Source organism: Tursiops truncatus, chromosome X (assembly GCF_011762595.2).
Source record: "Tursiops truncatus isolate mTurTru1 chromosome X, mTurTru1.mat.Y, whole genome shotgun sequence".
In the NCBI taxonomy this organism is placed as follows: domain Eukaryota; kingdom Metazoa; phylum Chordata; class Mammalia; order Artiodactyla; family Delphinidae; genus Tursiops; species Tursiops truncatus.
Window position 1 is genome coordinate 12,103,799 of NC_047055.1, and position 21,800 is coordinate 12,125,598.

Below are 21,800 nucleotides of genomic sequence, written 5' to 3' on the forward strand. Positions count from 1 at the left end.
TGTCAAACTCCCTCATTGCACAATGGAGAAATCAAAGCATAAAATGTGGAGTGACTTATCCAAGGGCATATTCACAGCTGTTTAGACTCAATCCTCCCGTTTGGATCCAGACCACTGTCCTCACCAGGACACACACATGCTGCCTCCCATGAAAGCTGGGTGACAGCAGACCATCAAATCTCTGCTGTGTCATATGGCACTTGGACACATTCTTCTGAGTGTCCTGCTGAATGTAGGGTTTGGGAGCTCTCTCTGGGAATGATTCAACAAGAAACACTGAGAAATTGAAAACTACATTTATTGATACTTATGTTTGAAAGACTAAAGGAAAAAGGGATTAACTAGAGTAACTTGAAAGAAATCAGCAAGTGGAAGACCTGGCGGAGGGTGAGATGAGGGCAGGAGCAGCAGCAGCTTGATGGGGTCAAAGTGGTCCGAAACATGATGTCAGTAGTTCCACATGTAATCACATGCAGGGTAAATGATTCACATCACCCAAATTCGTGAAAAGCAAAGGTCTGAATCAGAACACCAGTTTAACTCACAAAGGGAAACAGTCTAACAGATCGAAGTATTGATGTGATTGATGTGTTGGTTGGTCAGTAACCCTCTAGAAAATACAATATAGAAGGCCTAATTATTATCAAAAAGTGGCTTGGGGAGCATGAACCAGAAAAAGGGAGTTGGTTGGCTCATTGGAATGAGTGCATCCCTCTTCACTGTGGTGATACACCAGTTGAGGAGGCATGATGCCTATCTTCTCTGGTCTGGGCAACTTCTTCCTTAGCCCTGGACAACACTGGAGACACACCAACAAATTCTTTCTTGAAGACTCTATTAGCTCTATTTGCAAACTGACTGTTCTGACAGGGGACAAAGCACTGGGTTGATGTCAGCTTTCTTGGGTACAATGACATGCCGGTTTGCCTTCATGGAAGCATGTCTAGTCAAACCTCCATAACAACACAATTAAAGCCCTTAGGAAACTATTCTGATGGGTCGTTCCTTCCATTATGTATGTATTTCAATAATGTGACTGTCTGAGAGGAACTTTTCCTCCAAGTTCAGGCACCTTACTTCATCCCTATGTGATGAAAAGCAAGTCCAAGACCAAACTGAAAGCAAGTCTGGGTTTGATGGGTATATATAATTGTGCACAGCAGTAAAACAGTATGATGTTCCCCTTTCCTCCTTTAATGCCTATGTAAGGAAAAGGGGAGAGAGGGAGAGAGAAAGAGCAGAACTGACTTGGGGATTAGGAGTTGGCAAGGACAAAGGATGCAGGAATAAGGGTACCGGAAAAAAAGTAGGGTTTTCCATGAGTTTTAACCTGTCAGCTGCTCCTGTGTTCTTCCTGTATGAGTGTGGTGCTGGCCTTGTGATGGACTAGACCAAATATCCTGGATACGGATCTAATAAATTTTAACGTTTTGATGGGAGAGGTGAGAAAGATCTGGCACATGGAATGCTGCTAAGGACGGAGAAGCAGGGAGTCGCCTCAGTGGAGAAACATAATGCCTGATGCACAGGATGAAGAACTTAACTTCACAGTTCTGTCAAGGGCTGGACCTGGAGGAATGGGCACAATTTCCCACCACAGTATATTTCTCTAGTGATTACATTTTCTAATCTACTTATTCTAGTAAAATATGAATTCTAGTTAGACTTCTTCCGGTAAAGAGAAAAAGCAGTATTCATAGAATGTATATATTCAAATCTAAAGAGATGGGGAAGTGATTAGTGAGTAAAGGACCTTGTCCATGTTCAATCCCAAATATATCAGCCTTGGAAATACATTTTTCTTTAAGTGAGCTTTGTTTTTTCCTTAATCCAGTTGACATACCGGGATACCTTGGTATATATTCCATATTTTCCTTTCACTGCACACTCTTCGCCCCAGCTAATAATTCCAGTTAAGAAACTGGTACCTTCCACTTCGGTAACATGGGGTCCCCCACTGTCTCCTTGGCATGAATCTTTACCTCCCTCATGGAAGCCGGCACAGAACATGTGATTATAGATGGTGAACTTTGTGGATCGAAGGCATGTAGCTCGGTCAACAAGTGGAACTTTCAGGTACTGAAGAATTGAAGCCGATCTCCCTCTGTTGAAGACTCTCCCCCAGCCACTCACATAACCATATCCAAATTTGAGGAAGATGTTCGTGTATTCCCTGTCAGCAATGCAAATAGGGGTTACGTAGCTATTTAGCATCAAGGGTTCATCCAGTTCCAGAAGGGCAATGTCATGGCTGTACTTATTAACAGATGCGTTGTAGCTGTGGTGAGGAATAGCACGGATCACGTTTCGCTTTTGCTCTGTAGGTTCCGTCTCCTCGGTGTTATGCTCACCTATTGAAAAGAAATTTCTTTTTCAATCACAGTCTTTCCCACAAAGAAACACGTTTTCCAAGTGTCCACCTAGCACCATTGAAGTACCTGGCAGTCAAGTGTCAAAGATCTTATATTGTTACGATTTTGGTAAAATGTAATGAGGGCCGATGCATACTTTTCAGACCAAAAAGCCATTCAGGACCATCGGATAGATGGAGCTGTTCACCCATGCTGTTACAAGTCTTACATGGTTCACAGGTGATAATGAATCGACTTGTTATGAATTATCCTAGACGTTCCCAATTTCAAAGATTTTGGCCGCTTTTTTGAGCACAGATAATACATTCATTTGGTCATTCATTCAATGTTAACTGAGGGCAGGTTGCAGCTTGTGCCAGGTGCAAGGATACAAGAATCAGTGATATGACACGGCTTTTGGGAAGGCGCAGTCTGGTGGGGAAACGGACACATCAATAGATTAATCGTACTGCACTGACATGAAAGGTCCGCCAAAAGAACGATGGGGGGCTTGGAGGATGGAACACATTGGATTTTGAAAAGATGGCCCCCCTACCACTAGTTCAACTTATTTAGCAATGAGCTTATTAGACCTTAGTAAAGTATGATCTAGCAGTCATGCAGAAGATCTAGGGATGTTGCAGACGTCTATCATTCTTTATTTACCTGCGACAACAGTAATTTTAACACCAGGTTTGAGACAGTGGGCTGCAGTTACAACCCATTTTTCATTAATGATGGAACCTCCACAGAACCCATCAATTTCATCACTCAAAAGGACCTGTGGAAACAAAATTATGAATCTTACTACATAATATATTTGATCCAGAACAAAAAAACCCATGTGTGCTGTTTAGAAGAGTGGGCAAATGTTGGCTTCTAGGTGCTGGCAGAAGTGGAGTGTTTCTGGAAAATGTCAGCTTTGAAGATGAATTAGTGTTTCTGGAGCACAATCAAAAAAGCCATTTCTGAAACTCTTGAACAGAATGAACAGTGATAGCCAGGGGGAGCACTAGATGAGGCAACTGTGAGGAAATGGCTTCTTTTGATGATTCAGGGCCCTTGGATTCCTTTTCCAGGTGAGGCAGGTTCTCTGATAGCACGAATTGCTTCACGGGGATATGGCAGGTACGTTCAGAAACGCACTTATTTGACTCCTGGGGATCAATAGTTATTACCGAGTCTTCTGTCCCTGCACGAGGAAATCTCCTTGCTACAGATCATTTGAAAGAGAAAAACTATTGATTTTTCCAGGACGTCTTTTCAAGCTCTTTCTAAACCAGAATGATATGAAATGAGACCTATGGCATCCCTAAGGGCTGTGCTATGGCCATCCAGGCAGTGAGCGACAGAAGAACTCGCCTACTCCTTCCGGTCTCCCCCAACTCTATTCTCCTCCCCCAACTGGATCCGTAAGCTGCCTCTGTCCTAAAGGGTCTATTAAGCTATGTTTGATTTGGGGACAACGCAGACAAAAGTGTTTGGGTGCTGCTTTGAGCCTGGACATTATTAGATAAGAGGCCAGTCCATTCTTTCATCTGTACGTTCATTGTATATCCAGAGTGGTTCATGAATATTTTTACCACCTCACTGTCTAGATCAAGTTGGAGAATTTCACTTCTTGTGTATGCAAGGGCCTCGATCCGTCTGAGAAGTGTGAACACTAGAGGGCACACTAACATTTGGTAAACCCTTTGTGGGCCCTGACTAGCCCTTGTGAACTGCTGACCTTTTACCGAAGCACACGTAGCCCCAGGCATAAACCCATTCATAATAAACTAGGGAAGGGGTGTGGTCACTCCTTTCAAGGGTGAGTCTGAGAAGGTCCTTGGGGGCATATTCTAGTGAAGATTCTTTTTGTCCTGAATTCAGTTTATGGAACACTTGCTAAATCCTAGACACCAAAGCACTAGCCTCCTACCTGGAGACCTATGGGCCTGACTCACTGCAAGGCTCTGACCCTCTTTTCCATACTCAGGTTTCCCTCTCATTCTAGCTGTTGCTTCTTACGTTGAAAAGTAAAAATATAGGAAAACTCACACAATATAATAAACACCAGTGTACCCATCGCCCAGATTTAACAATCTTAATTTTTTTTGGAACCTGTATCGATTGCTTACTATGGATAATCACTGTGCTAAGTGTTTTATGTACTTTGTGGAGTGACAGTAACATATCCATATACAGATGAGCAAACTGAGGTTCAGATATGCAGTTAGTTAGTTAAGGTTAGTTCGTGGTGAGGCTGTGATGCACGCCCTAGTCAGCCTGGCTTCAGAGTCTAGGCTTCTAAGCACCCAGTATTTCTCCAAGTGTGCTTGGTGGGCCGAGTGCTGTAGCAGTCCTTGCTGGGATCCCTTGCTCCCATCCCTTGCTGGGATGCTTGTAAAATGCAGCTTTGGAAGCCCACCAGACTTAATCAGAATATTTGGTGGCTGGGATGGGAGAAAATGAAGATCTCCAGAATATCCTTATGCATAATTAAATTTGAGAAATTCCGTTCCAGAATTCCCAAGGCTTGGTGACCTTTCTGTTTTAAAAGTGCTCACTCCAGGCAGGGCTGGCTACATAATTTGTAGGGCTTGTTGCAAAATGAAAATGCAGGGTCCCTTGTTCAAAAGCGAGGAAAAAGTGTCACGGAAGATACTAAAATACAAAACTTTTTCTTTTCTTCTGTGGTCTCTCACAACCTATCGTGGTGTTTTGAATTTACTATTCAAAGTTGTGCTTCCTCGGGTATGGGGGATATTCGCTGGGCGAGCGCAGATCCTCACAGGTGCCCAGGGACTACAGCCTGAAATCGAGCACGCAAGCACAAACGCAGCCCTCAGCTGCCAGGTCCCCTCTTCCGCCAGCCCTGTGCTGATGCCCTGTGCCCCAGCAGGGGGAAGGGTAAGTCAGTCTTTCCCACTGGTCCACTGTAGCAATCAACAGCAAGCAGTGACTCCCAAGGGATTTCAACTTCCCTGCCAGGATATGTTCAGGTTCTGGAATGAAGGTGGACAAGAGGTTTGCCCCTGCCATTCACCCTCCAAATGTGCTATGATGCATTTCTGGTCCTGAGATGCCATGTGGCCACGCCCTGTCCCCAAATGGCATAGAGTCTGTGCACCCAGCCTCAACCCTCCCTGTGCCTGTGCCGAAGGAGGATGACAATGGTAGCTGTTGAGGGTGAGGAGGTGGCATCTGCCAGTGAGCCAGGGGTTGGGGGTGGTAGTGGTCACCGGGCAGCTGTGGAAAGGGGAGAAAGAGCTAGCCAAGGCACCACAGGACAGGGGAGAGGGAGGTCAAGAATCCATCCCTGGGTGGTGCTGAGAGGTAAGAGTGTGGTGACTTGAGGTTCCAGGTCCCCAGCACACGCATGCTCCATTGTCTCATTGAACTTGAGTTACAAAACACAAATGCAAAGCATTGAACTACAAATGCGGGAACCTTTTGAAGACAGGGCCCTGTGCAAGTGCACTTGGTCACCAGCTCATGGAGCTGGCCCAGACCTCAGGTGAGTTTCGTCACCAAGCAAATTTGCGTAACACTGTTCTTTACTGGGCCTAATGATTACAACTGAATACATTTGCTCAAGTAACTGGAGTTAAGCATTCACATGCAATGATATAATGGCGCTTCTCCTCTGTATGAGAGGTGAATTGGACATCTCTCAGCTTAATGGGCTAGTTAGGCCAGAGTGAATGATAGCCACAGCCCCTGGGCACAGAGACTAATCTGATGTAGCTAGTCTGACTCCTGCCAAAGATTTGCTGCCCGGAGCATCTACGCTGTTCTGGTGCATGACTGAGAAATACAGTTGTGTTCTTCTAAGCCCGAAGTGTGTTTTTTTGCCCATTCCTGATTGGTATTAGAAATTTGAGCAAACATCTTTGCCAAGAAAAAGCCCTAAAATACATTTGCATTTAAAGATATTACAAGCAACTTGGTTTTGGAATGTTTGCTTGGCTACCTCAGGATCACAGCTATCTAAATATTAGCTGTTTGGGTGTGAGCTGTCTGCTTGGCGAAGGACAGGTTCTTGTATGGCATCACTTTGGAGAATGTTGGAAGAAATGGGAAAGCATATGTTCTGAGCAAGGATGTCGGAGTTCTGATCTGTCAAACATTTTCATGTTTGTCACATCCTAACAGGAGCCTGTTTTCTCTTTCAGACACCCACACACCCACACACATCTGCAAAACACACATTCACATATCTGTTCTGACGTTCTTCACTGACAATGCCAGCCTAGAGTGATAGCTGCTGCCCCGTTGTTCCCTTCCTAACCTTTTAACTCAAACTTGGCCTTTCCCTGTGATTTCAGTAAACCCTCACTCTCCCTACCTAGCCACCTCCAGCTTTACAGTAACATTTTTTCTTTGCACACTTGTTCTCTTTCATATGAAGAGCAAAACCATTTCTACATGATGCACAGCTTATTATACCCACAGGTGTGATTCGCCCAGCCCTTGGCCCTACTTCATTTCTCTGGGCACAGAGGGGATGCTCACTTTTGGCTTTTAATGGTTAACTAGACTCGTCATTGAAAGAGACTTCATCAAACCATCCTAGAGAATAATTGTCTAAATGTTCTGTTCAAAATAGTTTTGTGAGGCCAGATGAGATTACATATGTTATGTTTTCATTTCTGCTAATTGGAGCTGTATCATCTGAGCTAGGAAAAATAGAGGATTACCTTTCCAAGTGAAGATATATCTATAGCCTTAGGACCTTCCTGTAACATCTTCCTCCCAAACCCCCCCGCCCCTCCCCACCCCCCCGCAAAAAAAGAGGAAGTTCTGGTTCGTACAGATGGTAACTGCATGTTGTCTGCTATGGGGGTGTATCCTAATCAAATGAAAGGTTTGGGTCTGTGTAGGTAGCTGTATAGGTCAAGTGCTCAGGTACCATTAAGGATAGCTTCAGGCCAAAGCTGAGGAAAGCCAAGACTGGGGAAAATGCTAAGACATTTTAAAGATTGTTTAGGCCAAGAATAGAATAAGGAATAGACAGACTGCCTCTCAAGACATATTTTGCTGGGTAAAATGGTTAAATACAGGCAATTGCATAGATACAGCCTAATATAAAGGATTAAGGAAAGCTTAACTACTTGGTTTCCATTGTATTCCGTTTTTATCAATCTCATAGAATGATCTTCAAATTATTAAATGTACAATAATTATGGCTAATACAGAACCTGAGGCCCATGATAAAACAAAAGAGAAAGATCTGGTACTTCACACACAGGGCCAGTCGGATCCTAACTCAAAGCAGAAGAGGAGGACAGAGCTCTTGGGGGCAGGCTTGCGCATGCTCAGAATTGTGGGCTGGCAGGGTCAAGTGCATGGGACCAAAACCCAATAAAAGCTTTAGAAAGCCGAAACACAGTGCTACTTCCTCAAATCTCTCACTATTAAGCTGTTGATGAAGGTGGTCTCATGGTACAGATGTTGCGATTTCCCAACTCTAATGTTCACATTTTTCATTGTTTCCCTTTGTAGCTGTATGAAATTCGAGTTCTGTTTTTTTTTTTTTTTTTGCGGTACGCGGGGCCTCTCACTGTCGTGGCCTCTCCCGCTGCGGAGCACAGGCTCCGGACGCGCAGGCTCAGCGGCCATGGCTCACGGGCCCAGCCGCTCCGCGGCATGTGGGATCTTCCCGGACCGGGGCACGAACCCGCGTCCCCTGCATCGGCAGGCAGACTCTCAACCACTGCGCCACCAGGGAAGCCCCGAGTTCTGTTTTAGTTTCCCACTCCGCTAAGGATATACCGACTCTTGGAAATAGCCTTTCTGTTCCTATATAAGAGTTAACCCTCTAGCTTCCTCTCTCTGCTCCTAAGTGGCCCTGCAGAGTCCCTGCTTCCCGTCCCCAGAGTTCTCCAGGGGCTCTGAGCCCAGCGCTGGGCATCTGGAGGGAAAATGAAGGAAACTGGCCTCACACCTCCCTCCGCTCCTTTCTTGGGTGTTCTGTCACTGTGATGTGGGGTCAGAGGTCAGAGGTCAGGCAAGTCTGCCTTCACCTTTGGCCTTGGGGTCGGGGGTTAAGGCGGCCGGAAGCGCAGGGGCTTCTGGGAAGCGTCTGTGGCTGACGCGGCGCGGGTGTGGGTGCGGCGGCGGCGGCTTCTCCTCTAGCCGGGAAGCGGAGACGAAAGCCCTAGAATAAGGTAAGAAATGCACGCGGCCGCGGACAAGCTGCGCGGAAGGTGAAGCTCGCTCCTTAGGGTCTCAGAGCTGCACGGGGTGGCTGCGGTCCCTAGCCTGTCCTGTCTCATCTCCCACCAGGGGAGCTCGAGCCCTCGATGCTCTCTGGGATGGGGTTGTCCCGCTGCTGTCGTCCCAGTGACAGAGCAGCTCGAGTCAACAATTCCACGAACATATGTTAAACCAAATCTCCTCCCCGAGCTGCCCAGCCCACGCGGCCGACCCAAGTGGTTGGAAAGGGCTTTCTTAACTGGGGCCGGTATCGACCTGCCTGCCTGGAACTTTCACCCATAAGTCTACAAAGAAAAAGTTGTCGTCCCCTTTCTCTTGTGGCCCTTTAGCTCTCGCAAACAGCTCACCTAAACCTTTTCTTTAACAGACTAGACATTTCCAGTTCGTTCAAACTGTTTGTTACTCCAGAGGAAAGTGAACTCTGTCTGTGCTGCTTTGTGGAATTGCTTCACCCACGTGGTCGCGTTATTTCCCATCCCCTTTTATTGACGCATCAGCATTTTGAATCACTTTTTTGCTAGGTGATATTGCTAAACAGTATTTCCTATGTCAGAGCCACAGATCTAGTTTGGCCATTGAAACCCCAGCTGTTGCTAGCTTTCTCTTGATGCCTGGGCTGCAGCAGGTGTGTTGCAGTCTTGTCTGCAATCAGATCAAGCATTTCCACCTTGCAGATTGATGGTGACATGGTCGAGCTGACTCATCCACAAATGGGGAGAGATTCTGGTTGGTTTTCTTTCTTATTTTGTCTAAAAGTGACTTTTGCACACTCAGTTTGTCTCCTATTTTTGAAACCCAGTAACCTTTTGTGAGAAACTGGGTGGAGGTGGGTGTGGAGAGACGGTTCTCTTGAGGAAGGCATCAGTGTGAAAGTATGGCAGGGTCTTTCTCAAGTATCCTAGCAAGTAGCACAGCTCTTCACTTTTGGAAAAAACTAAAACCTAGCGCTTGGTACCTCTACAGTCAGTAATCTTACTTCATATGGATGAAATAGCGAGTGAACCTGTATGTGCACAGGTGTGGATGAGTGATCTTGAACATTCCTAATGATCTTAGCTGGGCTCCATAGGAAGGGGACAACAGGTACACTAAGTGTGCAGCACGGAGGACGTGAAACGATTTGAAATGATGGGTATCAAATCTAGCCCTTGGCTGTTACCTCAAAAATGTGCACAGGTGATTTTCATGTGGGTTGTCTGCAGATCACACCTGGAGAAATGTGGGACTAGGTACCACGAGTCTACTGTTTGGTGTTTTGGAGCCTAGCTTCTATAACAAGTTTGTTTCCTTTGGACCGGTGCGTTTCAAATTGTAGAGTGCGTCAGAATCACCTGAAGGGCTTGTTAGTGCACAGACTGCTGGCCTCACCCTCAGAGATGCTGATTCAGTAGGTCTGAGGCGTAGCATGAAAATTTACATTCCTCACAAGTTCCCAGGTGAATCTGATGCTACCACACTTTGAGAACTACAGCCTTTGACCAAGCCCCTGTCTCATATGCCCTGGTTCCAGTAACCCAGTTCTTGTCTTAATCCTTCCTGAGTCCTTTTAAAAATGCCTTCGAAATAATTCAGTTTCTCTGGACCTAGAGACTTTCTGACTCTCACCAGTTCTCCCAGGGGCTGAAGCTGAAGTAATACCCAGAACCCCAGCACCAGTGACCTCGCTTCCAGACCTCCCTGTTGCTTGTCTGAAATCCTGCTGTGCTATTTCCTTGACGCCAAACTCTCCTTGACCTTGTATGGTAGCTGTCCCTGGACTTCTCTCTCACCGGCTACTCACCTGTCGGGGCTTCCTCATCCGGCTTAGTGTTGAAACTTGCCTAAATACTTCCCTCATCCCAATAAGTCTGTCTGATGTCCTAGCCTCAGCCTCCCACCTGGCCTGGCCCTTGCCCACTGGGCTCCGGTTTTGACACACCATAAATATAGAGTACCTGCCAAGGGAATTGACCTCGTATGGCGTCTTCTCCACCAACAATGCGAGTGACATCATTGGATGATTGGTTGCTTTGAATGATGTTATCGAAAATTATTTCAGCTTCAGTAGAATTTTCATAGTCCATATTGGAAAAAATAGTCTCAGCACGGGTGAACTTCATACGAGTGTTTGAGACAGAAACTCTTCCACAGGGAAATGGCACTAGACAAATGGAAAAAAAAAATTAGCGTTCTGGTATTTCTCATTGGCAAGCAGAACTTGTATTACAAAAATTGAAAATGAGGCCCATCCTTGTCACTTCTGAGAAGTAGGCCTGTCGATATTTTTTAAAAAATCAAATCAATGAATATAGTCTAAAACTAAAAGGTTAATTGAATTATTTTCATGGAAAGTTTTCAAACCCTTCATGAAAAGGACATTTGGCTCAGGAATCCATCATCTTTATGGAAATAAAAGAGGTGTTCCAGAATTGAATTTTGTAAGACTTTTATAAAGTCTAATGACGTTCTGTTTAGTTTCTTTGCTAAAAAGTCTTACTCTCAAGTACTGTCCCTGAATGGAAATCTGGTGCCATGTAACTTTGATTTTAGAATTAGGTAAATGGGATGTCTGCTGCTTATTGTTAACAGGATTTCTTTCTTTCTTTCTTTCTTTTTTTTTTTTGGCCGCACCACGTGGCTCATGGGATTTTAGTTCCCTGACCAGGGATCGAACCCGGGCCCTCAGCAGTAAGAGTGCAGAGTCCTAACCACTGGACCACCAGGGAATTCCCAGGGTTTCTTTTGTAGACCAGAATGCCTTCTAGATTCCAAGGTGGACTTTAGGTATCCATTGGGGAGGGATTATCATGATTTAATTACCTGTCTGTTGAGTATTAACCAAATAAGTTATTGATATGATTATTACAGCCACATCTACCTGGGCACTGGCCACCTTTTACCTTGGGTTGGTTTATTTCCTAAGGAAAAGAAATCATCTACTGAAACACTGGGGACAACCAGAATGGAAATTTGTAGTCCAGCAAAGTCACCTCACATTTCATTTCTCACTTTCCTTCTATCCACATTCCTTATAACAGACATTTCTATAGCAACCAGCTGCGGCAGAGTATCATGAAGACAGCATGTGGTTGGGAAAACAAGAAATTAGTTCAAAATACTTATGTATAAATATAAATCATCAACAATAGCTAGAGAAAAGGGACCATTACTATTGAAAGGCAGAAAAGCTTATTTTAGGTTTGGCCTATTTATTCTGCTAAAGCTAAGGCTATATTCAAATATAACACTTAATAGTTGGAGGTGGTTCTCCATTTTTTTTCCTCGCTTATAACAGAGAAGGGCTTATAAGGGTTTAGCTACTATGTATGCTATCTGTCTACACTGGAAGTTAGGTTTCGAAGGTTAAAACAGATATACGCACACACTCCTCCCTCGGTAGGCTAATTTGAAGCAGTGTATGTCAAGAACCAGGTAGAAGGACAGGAGGCAGGCAGGTCCCTGAAGCATTAGAGACTCTTCATTTTAGTGCAGCATGTACACTCTTGGCTTCTGATGCTGCCTTTAATTTCCTCTGCCGGCTGCATTGCTGAGATAGGTATCGAACCCAGTTACAGAGGAATGGTGCGTGATTTAATGTACCAATTTAATAAGATATCAGGCTTTAGAAATGCAAAAGAAATTATATCTAGTTTGCTTCAAAAAGACCCCTCATTTATCAAATGTAATTGGTCCCGCAGAACCTGCTTTTTTCAAAATCCAAGTTTCTACTGCCTTCTTTTTCAGAGAAGAGCAGTATGAGTTTGGAGTGGAGATGCTCTGAACACACCAGTCAGCTGTCAACATGGTGGCATGGTTGGCATGAGTGGGAAACATTGCTTTGTCCACTGCTGTATAGACTGACTGTGCTGATCAGCCTGACACAACTTAAAACAGATGGTTGTCGGAACTGTTGTGATGCCAAGCGTATAAACTCAGCTGAGACCCAAGGATAGGAAATAACTTTCTTGGAGTAAGCCAGACACAACCGGACAGATCATGCTTAAAATTCACTATCCTTGGGCTTCCCTGGTGGCACAGTGGTTGGGAGTCCACCTGCCGATGCAGGGGACGCAGGTTCGTGCTCCGGTCCGGGAGGATCCCACATGCCGCGGAGCGGCTGGGCCCGTGAGCCATGACCGCTGGGCCTGCGCGTCTGGAGCCTGTGCTCCGCAGCGGGAGAGGCCACAGCAGTGAGAGACCCGCGTACCGCAAAAAAAAAAAAAAAAAAAAAAAAAAAATCACTATCCTTGTACTAGAAGCCTATCAGTCAATCACGTACGTATCTTTTATGTTATGGGATTACTACATTAATTTGACTTGGGGAATTACAAATAGGCATACAGAAATCACACAAATCGATTGCTTCATGATATAAAGGTCAGAGAAAAAAAATCAGACAGAAAAGAATTCAAACTGAAGACAGTTGCAGAATTTCTATTTAAAATGATGATGCATTTTGAAAAATTAATTTGTCCAAGCTACTAGTCTTTTCTATGATTTCAAAAGGAAGTAGAAACAAGTAGGGCATAAAATTATGTAGGTTAGTTATAATGCAAAAAGTTCAAATATGGATTTGGAGAATGTATCTGCCGAGCTTAAAAAAAACTTATTTAGATTTTGACCTGCTGGTTCGCAGGACTTTTGGTCTTCTGCAAGTCGGTATCCGGCAGTACAGGAACAAACCACCTTGTTATCAGCGCCCTTTTTACAAAACTGCTTGCATCTGCCATTCTTAATGCTGCATGTCGCATCTGAAAGAAAGCAGAATCAACAGCAATAGCATCATGTATTTTTTTTAAAGATTTCTTTGATGTGGACCATTTTTAAAGTCTTTATTGAATTTGTTACAGTATTGCTTCTGCTTTATGTTTTGGTTTTTTGGCCACGAGACATGTGGCATCTTAGCTCCCTGACCAGGGATCGAACCCACACCCCCTGCATTGGAAGGGGAAGTCTTAACCACTGGACCGCCAGGGAAGTCCCAGCAATAGCATCATTTAACATGCATTTCTAAAAAGTACATGAAACTACTGACTCCTGTACAGGTCAGATATAAGCTGGGGGCATTCATAGAGAGAAGTGTGTGAAGCTAAGCTTGAGCTAAGAGTAGGAAAAAAAAGATAAAATTCTTAATAAGGCATAAAAATGGTGGCAGCAATATATGTGATTTGGCATAAAACTGAAGTTGTAGATATACTACTTTCACAAAGTCATAGAGTGCAATGAAAAAAGCTGTTTATTAGAGTATAACATATTCCAAAAAGTACCCAGAATTTTGGAATAAGTTTTCACAAGGTGACTGCACTTATTTAAACAGTAAACAGATCAGTACATAGGACGTTATCAACACCCCAGAAGCTCTCCTGATTCCCCCTTCTGGTCACTATTTCCTCCTTCCCAAAGTTACCATTACCCTGACTTCTAGCAGGGCATTAGTTTTGCCTGTTCACGAAGTTTATATAAGGAGACGTTCCCAATATGTACTCCTCTGTGTCTTTCAGTTAACATTTTGTCTGTGAGCTTCATCCATGTTGTTCTGTATAGCTATAGTTCATCTGCATGCTGTGTAGTATATTCCATTGTATGAATATTACTACCTTCATTCATCCATTTTACTGTGGGTGAATATTTGAGTTGAGTTTCCAGTTTTTGGCTCTTATGTATAATGCTGTAATGAACATTCTTGTACATATCTTCTGGTAACATATGCTTGCATATTTACTGGATATATACTCATGAGTGCAATGATTGGACCATGTGTTCAGGTTTAGTAGATACTACCAAGTAGTCTTCTAAGATAATTGTACAAATTTGGATTCCCACCATCAGCGTATGAGAGTTCCAGTTACTGGATATATGTATTGCGGATATCTTCTCCCACTCTTGACTTACCTTTTCACCCTAAATAGTATATTTTGCTGAATAGAAGTGCCTGGTTTTAATATAATCCAGTTTTTCAAAGCAAACTTGAAGCTGGCTGACGTATGTGTCAACACAAGAGAATGAAATAGGGTCCTTTAAGGGAGCTAAATGCCTGAAACGCTATGTGTTGACAATGATAAGCATTCTACTGGCTCATATTTTCTTTACTCTCCTATACAATCTCCCTTATTAATATAAAATATCTTTCTTTGTCTCATACAATGCCTTTTGTCGGGATTCTGTTTTATCTGACATTAAGATAGCTTTGCCAGTTTCTTTTTGTTAGCATTTACCTGGCAAATGTTTTCCCATCCTTTTATTTTAGCCTCCTGGTAGAGTTTTATTTTAGTATCTCTTTTATCAACAGCATGCAATTAGATTTTTAACTCCAGGCTGAAAATTGTCATTAACCCCAATTCACATTAACTGTGATTCCTGATATATTTGGCTTGTTCCTGCCATCTCATTTTCCATTTTCTAATTTGCGTGCTTTCCCTTTGTTTCTCTGATGCGATCTCAATAACAGGAAGTAGCAGGTTTAGGGCTTGCTGGCTGAGACCTGCTGAGTTAAGAGAAACAGGCTCTGCCCTTGGGCCTATTTCTGTCTCTAGAGCAGCATAGGAACACAGTGAATGGAAGGCACCTTCCCCCTTACCTACAGGCTCAACAGCAGTACAGCCTTCAAGAGAAATGCTCACTTGTCAGTGCAGTTAGAACTTGGAGCGTTTGAACATGAGCGACTGTGTTAGCCACCTCTTTGTGCACCACCTTAGTCCCCACCAGCCTCACCCACGTCCGTCCCCAGCACCCTGGTGATCAGCTCTGCATGGACATCCGCTGGCCTCGTCCAGGTGCAGCCTTGAATGGCCTGGGCTCAGATCTGCACTGTGTGCCTCTCGCCTCTTAGCTTGGCGTTCCCGGGTTGATGCTGAGGCCTGGGATGCCACGTGACCTCTAGGGGGCCCCAGCGTGTACAGCCTGGTGATGCAGGGGAGTTAAAGCCCCACAGGCTGAAGTATTGACCATCTGGAGAAGGGTGCTGATGGACAGATTCTTTCACCTCTTCTCCCTCCGAGGCTGACTCTCCTGAGGCCAGCTCACGTGGCTTCTTGGAAAACAGTCCCCGGAGATCAAACAGTCACTTGCAGATGAGGATGGATGACTCCTTTTACTCTTGGTTCTCCTTTCCTTACTGCCTTACTCCCCCATCCCTTACTTTTGCCCCCCTAGAATTGCACACCCTAATAGATAAGCTTGTGTCAGAGACTCTTTTTTCCTGGGGGATTCCAGGCTAACCGAGTGACTATATGGTTTTGGAGTATATTATGGATTTTTGAGTGACAGATCTAAATTTTCTAATTACATTTTACATAGGTAGCATAGGCTAATGTAATGATTCGCTCATGTTCCTTACTGATACTTCAAGAAATAAGGGGAGGCAAATCAACTGTTACTAGGTGGACAAAGGAACCAGCCTGAGCTTTAACCTTCGCTACCAATAATCCACTAAGTGCATGATCCAAAAAGGTGGCACTTGATCCTTTTTATTTATGTATTTATTTTTTAAAGACCTTTCTCCTCACTACTGGTGATTACACTAGTGGTGATTACATCCCTGAGCTCTTCTCATGTTACTAGCAATCATTTCGTTGCTATAAAGCAACACTAGAGTGTTCAGCCAAATCAAATACCACCTGCCGGGAGTGTTCAGTCAATATGAGATTGTGCTGAGTTCACAGAGGTGGGTGGCAGGTGCTGACTACTTTGGTCCAGGCCATGCACAACGGGAATGGGTAAAGTCAGGGTGCTTTTCCCGATTCTGATGCGGCGTCCTTGGCTAGGTAACTAGACCTCTCTGTCATTTTCCTCATTCGTCATTGCTCTTTGCAGCCCAGTGTGTTGCCGCTGTTGCTGTCCTCTGGCTTGGTTTGCACACGCAGTGGGAAATATTGCTGTCCGACCAGCAGTCTTTTGACCTCAGGTAAAGAACTCGAGTCTGGAAAGAGAATAACAGCACGAGGAGTTCCAGTTGAGAGGTCTGTAGTCCTGGACCTCAGGGACAGTCACTGCGGGCCTCATTCATCAATTGCTTCTTGAGCACTCGGACGTCAGGCACTGTGTTGGGTGTGGGTTCTCCCTGGTCCTGGGGCTGATCTCAGTGCCTAGAATATCTGTGGAAGGACATGTCAGAGCATCTGTTCTTCTCCCTCCGTGTCAGCTAGCACAGATACCTCTTTCTAATTCCCCTCATGCCTACTACAAAGTTATCGTGTTCTGCTTCATTTTACTCTGCCTTCATCTTCCCTGGTATATTCAGGGATGGGAAAACCAAAGCTTGGACAAAAGATGTTCTGTTTAACCAGTGTATCACAGAATATGTTGTTGTTAGGCTAAACTCAAGATATTTTCTTTTTTCTACTCCATAGAAATACGCAGTAAATTAGTAGTGTCTGTGACGTGTTAGCGAAACGAAAAATATAAAAAAGTGTTTATATGCTTGATTTTCTTTCCATCCTCTGTTACTGTGGGGAAATGCCTCTTGTACTCTTTAGAAGGGACAGGAATGACCAAGTTCTTATAGACTTTGATTTATCTGAAAAGGACTCAGATGTGATGTGTAGCTGGGCACATACAGTGGTCTTTATTCCAGCCGAAGGGACACAATAGCCAATTAATTGTTCTAACTAGAAAGCGTGCCCTGAATATTTGCACCTCTCTCCCCTGGAGAGGAGCCTGATGAACAAGAGAAGAGGAAAACAGCAAGGATTTAACAGTGGAAATCTCCTTCCCTTTCCGAGACAGGGTGAAGCAAGGGACTTGGGGCCCAGATACTCCATAAACTGTGTTGTTTTTCTAGCGGCTTTTGAGATTAGTTCTTAGTTCAGTTTGAAGCAACAGCTTAAAGGGGAGTTTGTATATGCTTTTGCTTTCCTCTAGTGTCTGAGATAAAGAGCTTTTTGAGAGAATTCCCACTTTGTTCCTGAACTAAGCAAGCTGGGAGGATTTTTCTAAACCTTGATCAGATGGGCTGGGGGAGCTCAAGACACCCTAGAGGCCAGGTGTAGTGGTGGCTGCAGTGTCACTGCAGAGCCCTGACCAAACCAAAACGTGGGGAACCCGAAAGGCCTGAGATGGTGCCCGTTGTAGACCTAGCACTCTTGCTGTGTAGACTGTAGCCTCACACACGTAGCAAAACCTGTTATAGCAGTTTTGTGCTTATAGCTACATTCCTCAGGGCTCTTTGCCTCTTTTAAAGTGTCTTTATTTTTAAACTAAAGACATTTAGGAATATTTAATACCAAACACTCTTTTCAGTTATACTTTGCTACCACATGCCCTTCATTCTTAACAGAGACCAGTTGAGTCGTTCATTCCCTCAGCTCCAATAGTTATATTATTTAAGCTGATACTCCATCAGTTTCTGTAGGTTTCCATGATAGCAGAATCGGATTTATCTAGGTCAATCTGAACTTGAAATTATAACCTTTCAGATGAAAGTAGCACTTCAGAGGTGTTGAGCCAATGAACACACCCATAGGAAAGGGAACCCAGACATCGGTTTGTCCCCATGCTGGGAAGCCTGCAGGAGTGGGAGTCCAAGCCTGGGGTACAGTTCATCCACCTGCATCTCCTTTTTTCTTTTTTTTTTTTAAATGTTTTTGCCCTGCCACCTTTTCTTTTTCCTATCTTCTATTCCTTTTTATCTTTTGGATCTCAAAGGAAGATGATCAATGGATTTCTCTTTAGCACTGAAAGGATTTCTGAACAGCATTAGAGATGACTTTTTCCCTTCTCAATAGGACAAGTGCAGCTGCTGCGTTTCATTTTGTTTTATGCCCTTTTCATCTGTGTGTCAGGTGGGTTGCCATAACGCCTTAATAGAGTCTTGCTAATTTTCTACTCTTTGCCCTTAGTCATGTAGCCTGTGGTGTTAGTCATGTAGCCTGTGGTGTTAAATTCTTTCCCTAGGACTGCATCTCTATTCTTCTGGAGTTTCAGAGGAGAAAGAGAACCCGTCATTAGCACTGTATGCTTTTCACAATCAGATACCAGTAATCCTGCGTCCAGAGGTAATAAACAAGTAGGTAAAGGACTTTGGGGTTTACTGTTCCAGTTGCCAAAATCTCAGAACAAAAAGATTCTAGGATATGCAAAGAAAAGATGCACAGTGATCCTAGATTTTCTATGTAATTCTTTCAGCGTAATCAGTATAGTCAAATTCAGGAATGAGTTTTGATTTTTGTCAACAAATTTCATATGTGAAGTGGTTCGTATGCGTGGAGAAGTGCCTAGCATATGGGAGAATTGGCCTTCCCATACCCCAATTCTTTACTTAGTTGACTTCCACTGCTTTTGTTGATAGCAATTTAGTCACGAGTTCTAACAATTTTATGGGTCAGTTTTCTTTGTGTTTTGTGGGTAGCAGTTAGAAGAATGGGTTTTGGCCAAACCAACTGAAGTTCAAGTCCTGGCTCAACTGTTTACTGCTTCTGTGATTTTTGAGCTGTTTGAGCTGCACTTTTCTCATTTGCGTAGAATGGAGAGGATAATGGTGCTGACTACATGTGGTTGTATTGAGGATGAATATGCTAATGGAACATCATTACCACTTCCTACTAGCTACCAAATCTTACTATTGTTCTTCATCTAGTTTCTTGAGCACATCCTGGAAACTATGACTGCAGATAAAATGAATGTTTATAAGCTTTGAAAGTATGTTTTATACAATGGAATATTATTCAGTCTTCAAAAAGAAGGAAATTCTGTCATAATCAACAACATGGATGAGCCTGAAGGACATTATGGTAAATGAAACAAGCCAGTCTTAGACGGACAAATGCTGCATGATTCCACTTATATGAGATGTCTAAAAATAGTCCAACACATAGAAGCAGAGAATACAATGGTGCTTGCCAGGGGCCAGGGGGAGGGGAAAATGGGGAGTTGTTGTTTAGCAGGTATCAAGTTTCAGTTATGCAAGAGGAATAAGGTCTAGATGTCTGCTGTACCGCATAGAGCCTAGAGTTAGCAGTACTGTATCATACACTTCAAAATTTGTTGAGTGTAGATCTCATGTAAATGGTTCTTTACCATAATTTAAGAGAAAATTATGATACATACACATTGCATTTTCCAGTTGCATCTGGTTTCAAAGGGAAATTTTGAACCACGAGTAATCCAAAGATAGTTACTTACCTAATTCACAGTTTTTTCCTTCAAATCCAACTTGACACCAACATTCATAGGAATTAATGTCATCCTTGCACAGGCCACCATTTAAACATGGATTGGACTCACACTGATCTCCATCTTCGAGATAGATTAAGAAGTTGAATTAGCAGATCCATTGCTTAGAATGCTTAGTCTTCCCTGCACAGACTCATGGAGAGGGGAGCCTGATTTTAGGGTCAGAGCAAGACTGCTGACCTGGAAACCAGCTGCTTATGGGATGTCCCTGTCTTCCTAAGTTTCTAAAAACAAGTAAAGGTTCTTAGGCTAACATTGTCCTAGGAAATGGCCCCGAGGAAGGCATGTACATTGTTTATGTAACTGAAGGGAGGAGGAAGAGGGAAAAGAACGTCTGAATATAGAGATGTACTCTATCAGCAGAGTGTGAGAAGAATTTTCAATCCTTCCTTATCGAACGATGATATAGTTAATTCTCAATGAAATCACATTGCTTCAACAATCATCTATGTGTTGTACAAGGCTTGCTCTGTCACAGGTCTTGTAGAGCAAGCTGAGCTAGGTAACAGCAACTCCACTCATGAGCTTGGTAACAGATAGCAACTCCACTCAGGGACCTGGCAGCCTAGGCATGGCGCACATGCATCCACTTCCTCATCTTATCACTTCACTTTTTTTTTTTTTTTTGCGGTATGCGGGCCTCTCACTGTTGTGGCCTCTCCCGTTGCGGAGCACAGGCTCTGGACGCGCAGGCCCAGCGGCTATGGCTCACGGGCCCAGCCGCTCCGCGGCATGTGGGATCCTCCCGGACCGGGGCACGAACCCACGTCCCCTGCATCGGCAGGCGGACTCTCAACCACTGCGCCACCAGGGAAGCCCCTATCACTTCACTTTTAAGCAGAGTATGCAGTGATCATTCCAAACAGTACAAAAGATGCTTTACTCCTGAAAGATATTCTACTGTCTGTGATTAGGTCCCAGATGGTTTGGTAAAGTGAGAAACAACTTTCAATACAAAGAATTAAAAAAGAAAAAGTTCTGAAAATGTGCTTTATTTATATATAGATTGGTTATGTTTCCTTCCCACCTTTCCTGAAGTTTCTACATTTGCAGAGTTCTGGAGAGCCTTTGAGAATACTGGTCATCAGAAAACAGCAGGAAGGAATAGGTAAGAGGGGAAGGGTCAGGATGTGGAGGGAGCCTTTAAGTCTGGTTTCTGAGAGCTCTGCCTCCATCCGTACTTCTAAGGAAGCTTCAGGAGAAAGGGATGCATAGAGCCAGAAGGGAGGCTGGTGTGCACTGTGAGCTGAGAGAGAGCCCTGAAGAAAACTGGGAGCAAGATCAGCAAGGCTTAATGTATGAGTAACAAAAGAGTAAGTGATAAAGATGGTGTAAGAATAAAACAGTGAACGAAAGGGGGCAATTTAAGAGAAATTTCTAATGGTCGTTCATATTTTAGAGCCAAGCTCCGTGACATCTAGTGTGTGGCCCCCTGCCTGCTCTAGGGACAGCAGGAGAGTGTCTGTCGTGCTCGCTGTCAGGAGCATGTGTCTAGGTCCCACTGGCTGGGGGTTAGCACCCCTTTCTTAGGAATAGTCCCTCTCTGGAAAACTGCTTGTTGTAAAAATTAGACCTTGCCCCCTCTGCCCCTTGGTCCAGTGTGCTTTTGCACAGATACTTCAGTTTGTTCCAATTCTATAAAAACAAAATACGTTATCTCTGGTTTATTATTATTGATGTTCAGAACTGGTCCAAAAAAACGAGCCACATTTGCACTTTATATTACAGACCAACGGAGCTGAATTATTTAGGATGTTTCACTGAAAGGCTCTGGGCTTGCAGCCAGCTACACAGCAACTCATTTGCTGAGACATATCTTTAAAATGAGTGTCATTTCATCCCGCATTTAGTCCTCCTTTGGGTGCTTGTCTGTGTGTACTTCGGGCTGAAGCAAAGCCACAGACTGTAGGGGTCAAAGACAACAAGGGACAAGACCTTGCCAAGTGAGAGCTTCCTGTTTAAGCCTACCAGGCGGTGGTTTAATGAATAACTGCATTTAGATTTGAAGGCCGGGAGGGGTAATAGAGAAAGTGGGGATTGGGCAGTGGAGAATTTGGCTGCTCTTCTGGGCTCCATGACTCCCTAGCTGGGTGACCTTTG

General features: G+C 44.0%; 1 protein-coding gene and 1 non-coding gene across 3 annotated transcripts in view; both read right to left on the bottom strand.

Moving 5' to 3' along the window:
- Positions 1-1,257: 1,257 nt before the first annotated feature.
- The window catches only part of F9 (coagulation factor IX), a 28,603-nt gene continuing 8,060 nt past the window's right edge, over positions 1,258-21,800 (bottom strand). Inside the window, exons 4-8 of one of the 2 annotated variants that reach the window (XM_004323512.4) lie at positions 19,650-19,763; positions 13,154-13,282; positions 10,487-10,692; positions 3,018-3,132; positions 1,258-2,351 (exon numbers count right to left, since the gene is read on the bottom strand). In XM_004323512.4, the coding sequence (XP_004323560.1) occupies positions 1,804-2,351; positions 3,018-3,132; positions 10,487-10,692; positions 13,154-13,282; positions 19,650-19,763 (1,112 nt within the window). In that variant the 3' untranslated portion in view covers positions 1,258-1,803. The remainder of the gene's footprint in view (positions 2,352-3,017; positions 3,133-10,486; positions 10,693-13,153; positions 13,283-19,649; positions 19,764-21,800) is intronic. The other variant, XM_019918997.3, reaches the window with a different exon arrangement.
- TRNAK-CUU (transfer RNA lysine (anticodon CUU)) lies at positions 11,185-11,257 on the bottom strand. The gene has a single exon. It is a non-coding gene; the product is annotated as a tRNA-Lys (tRNA).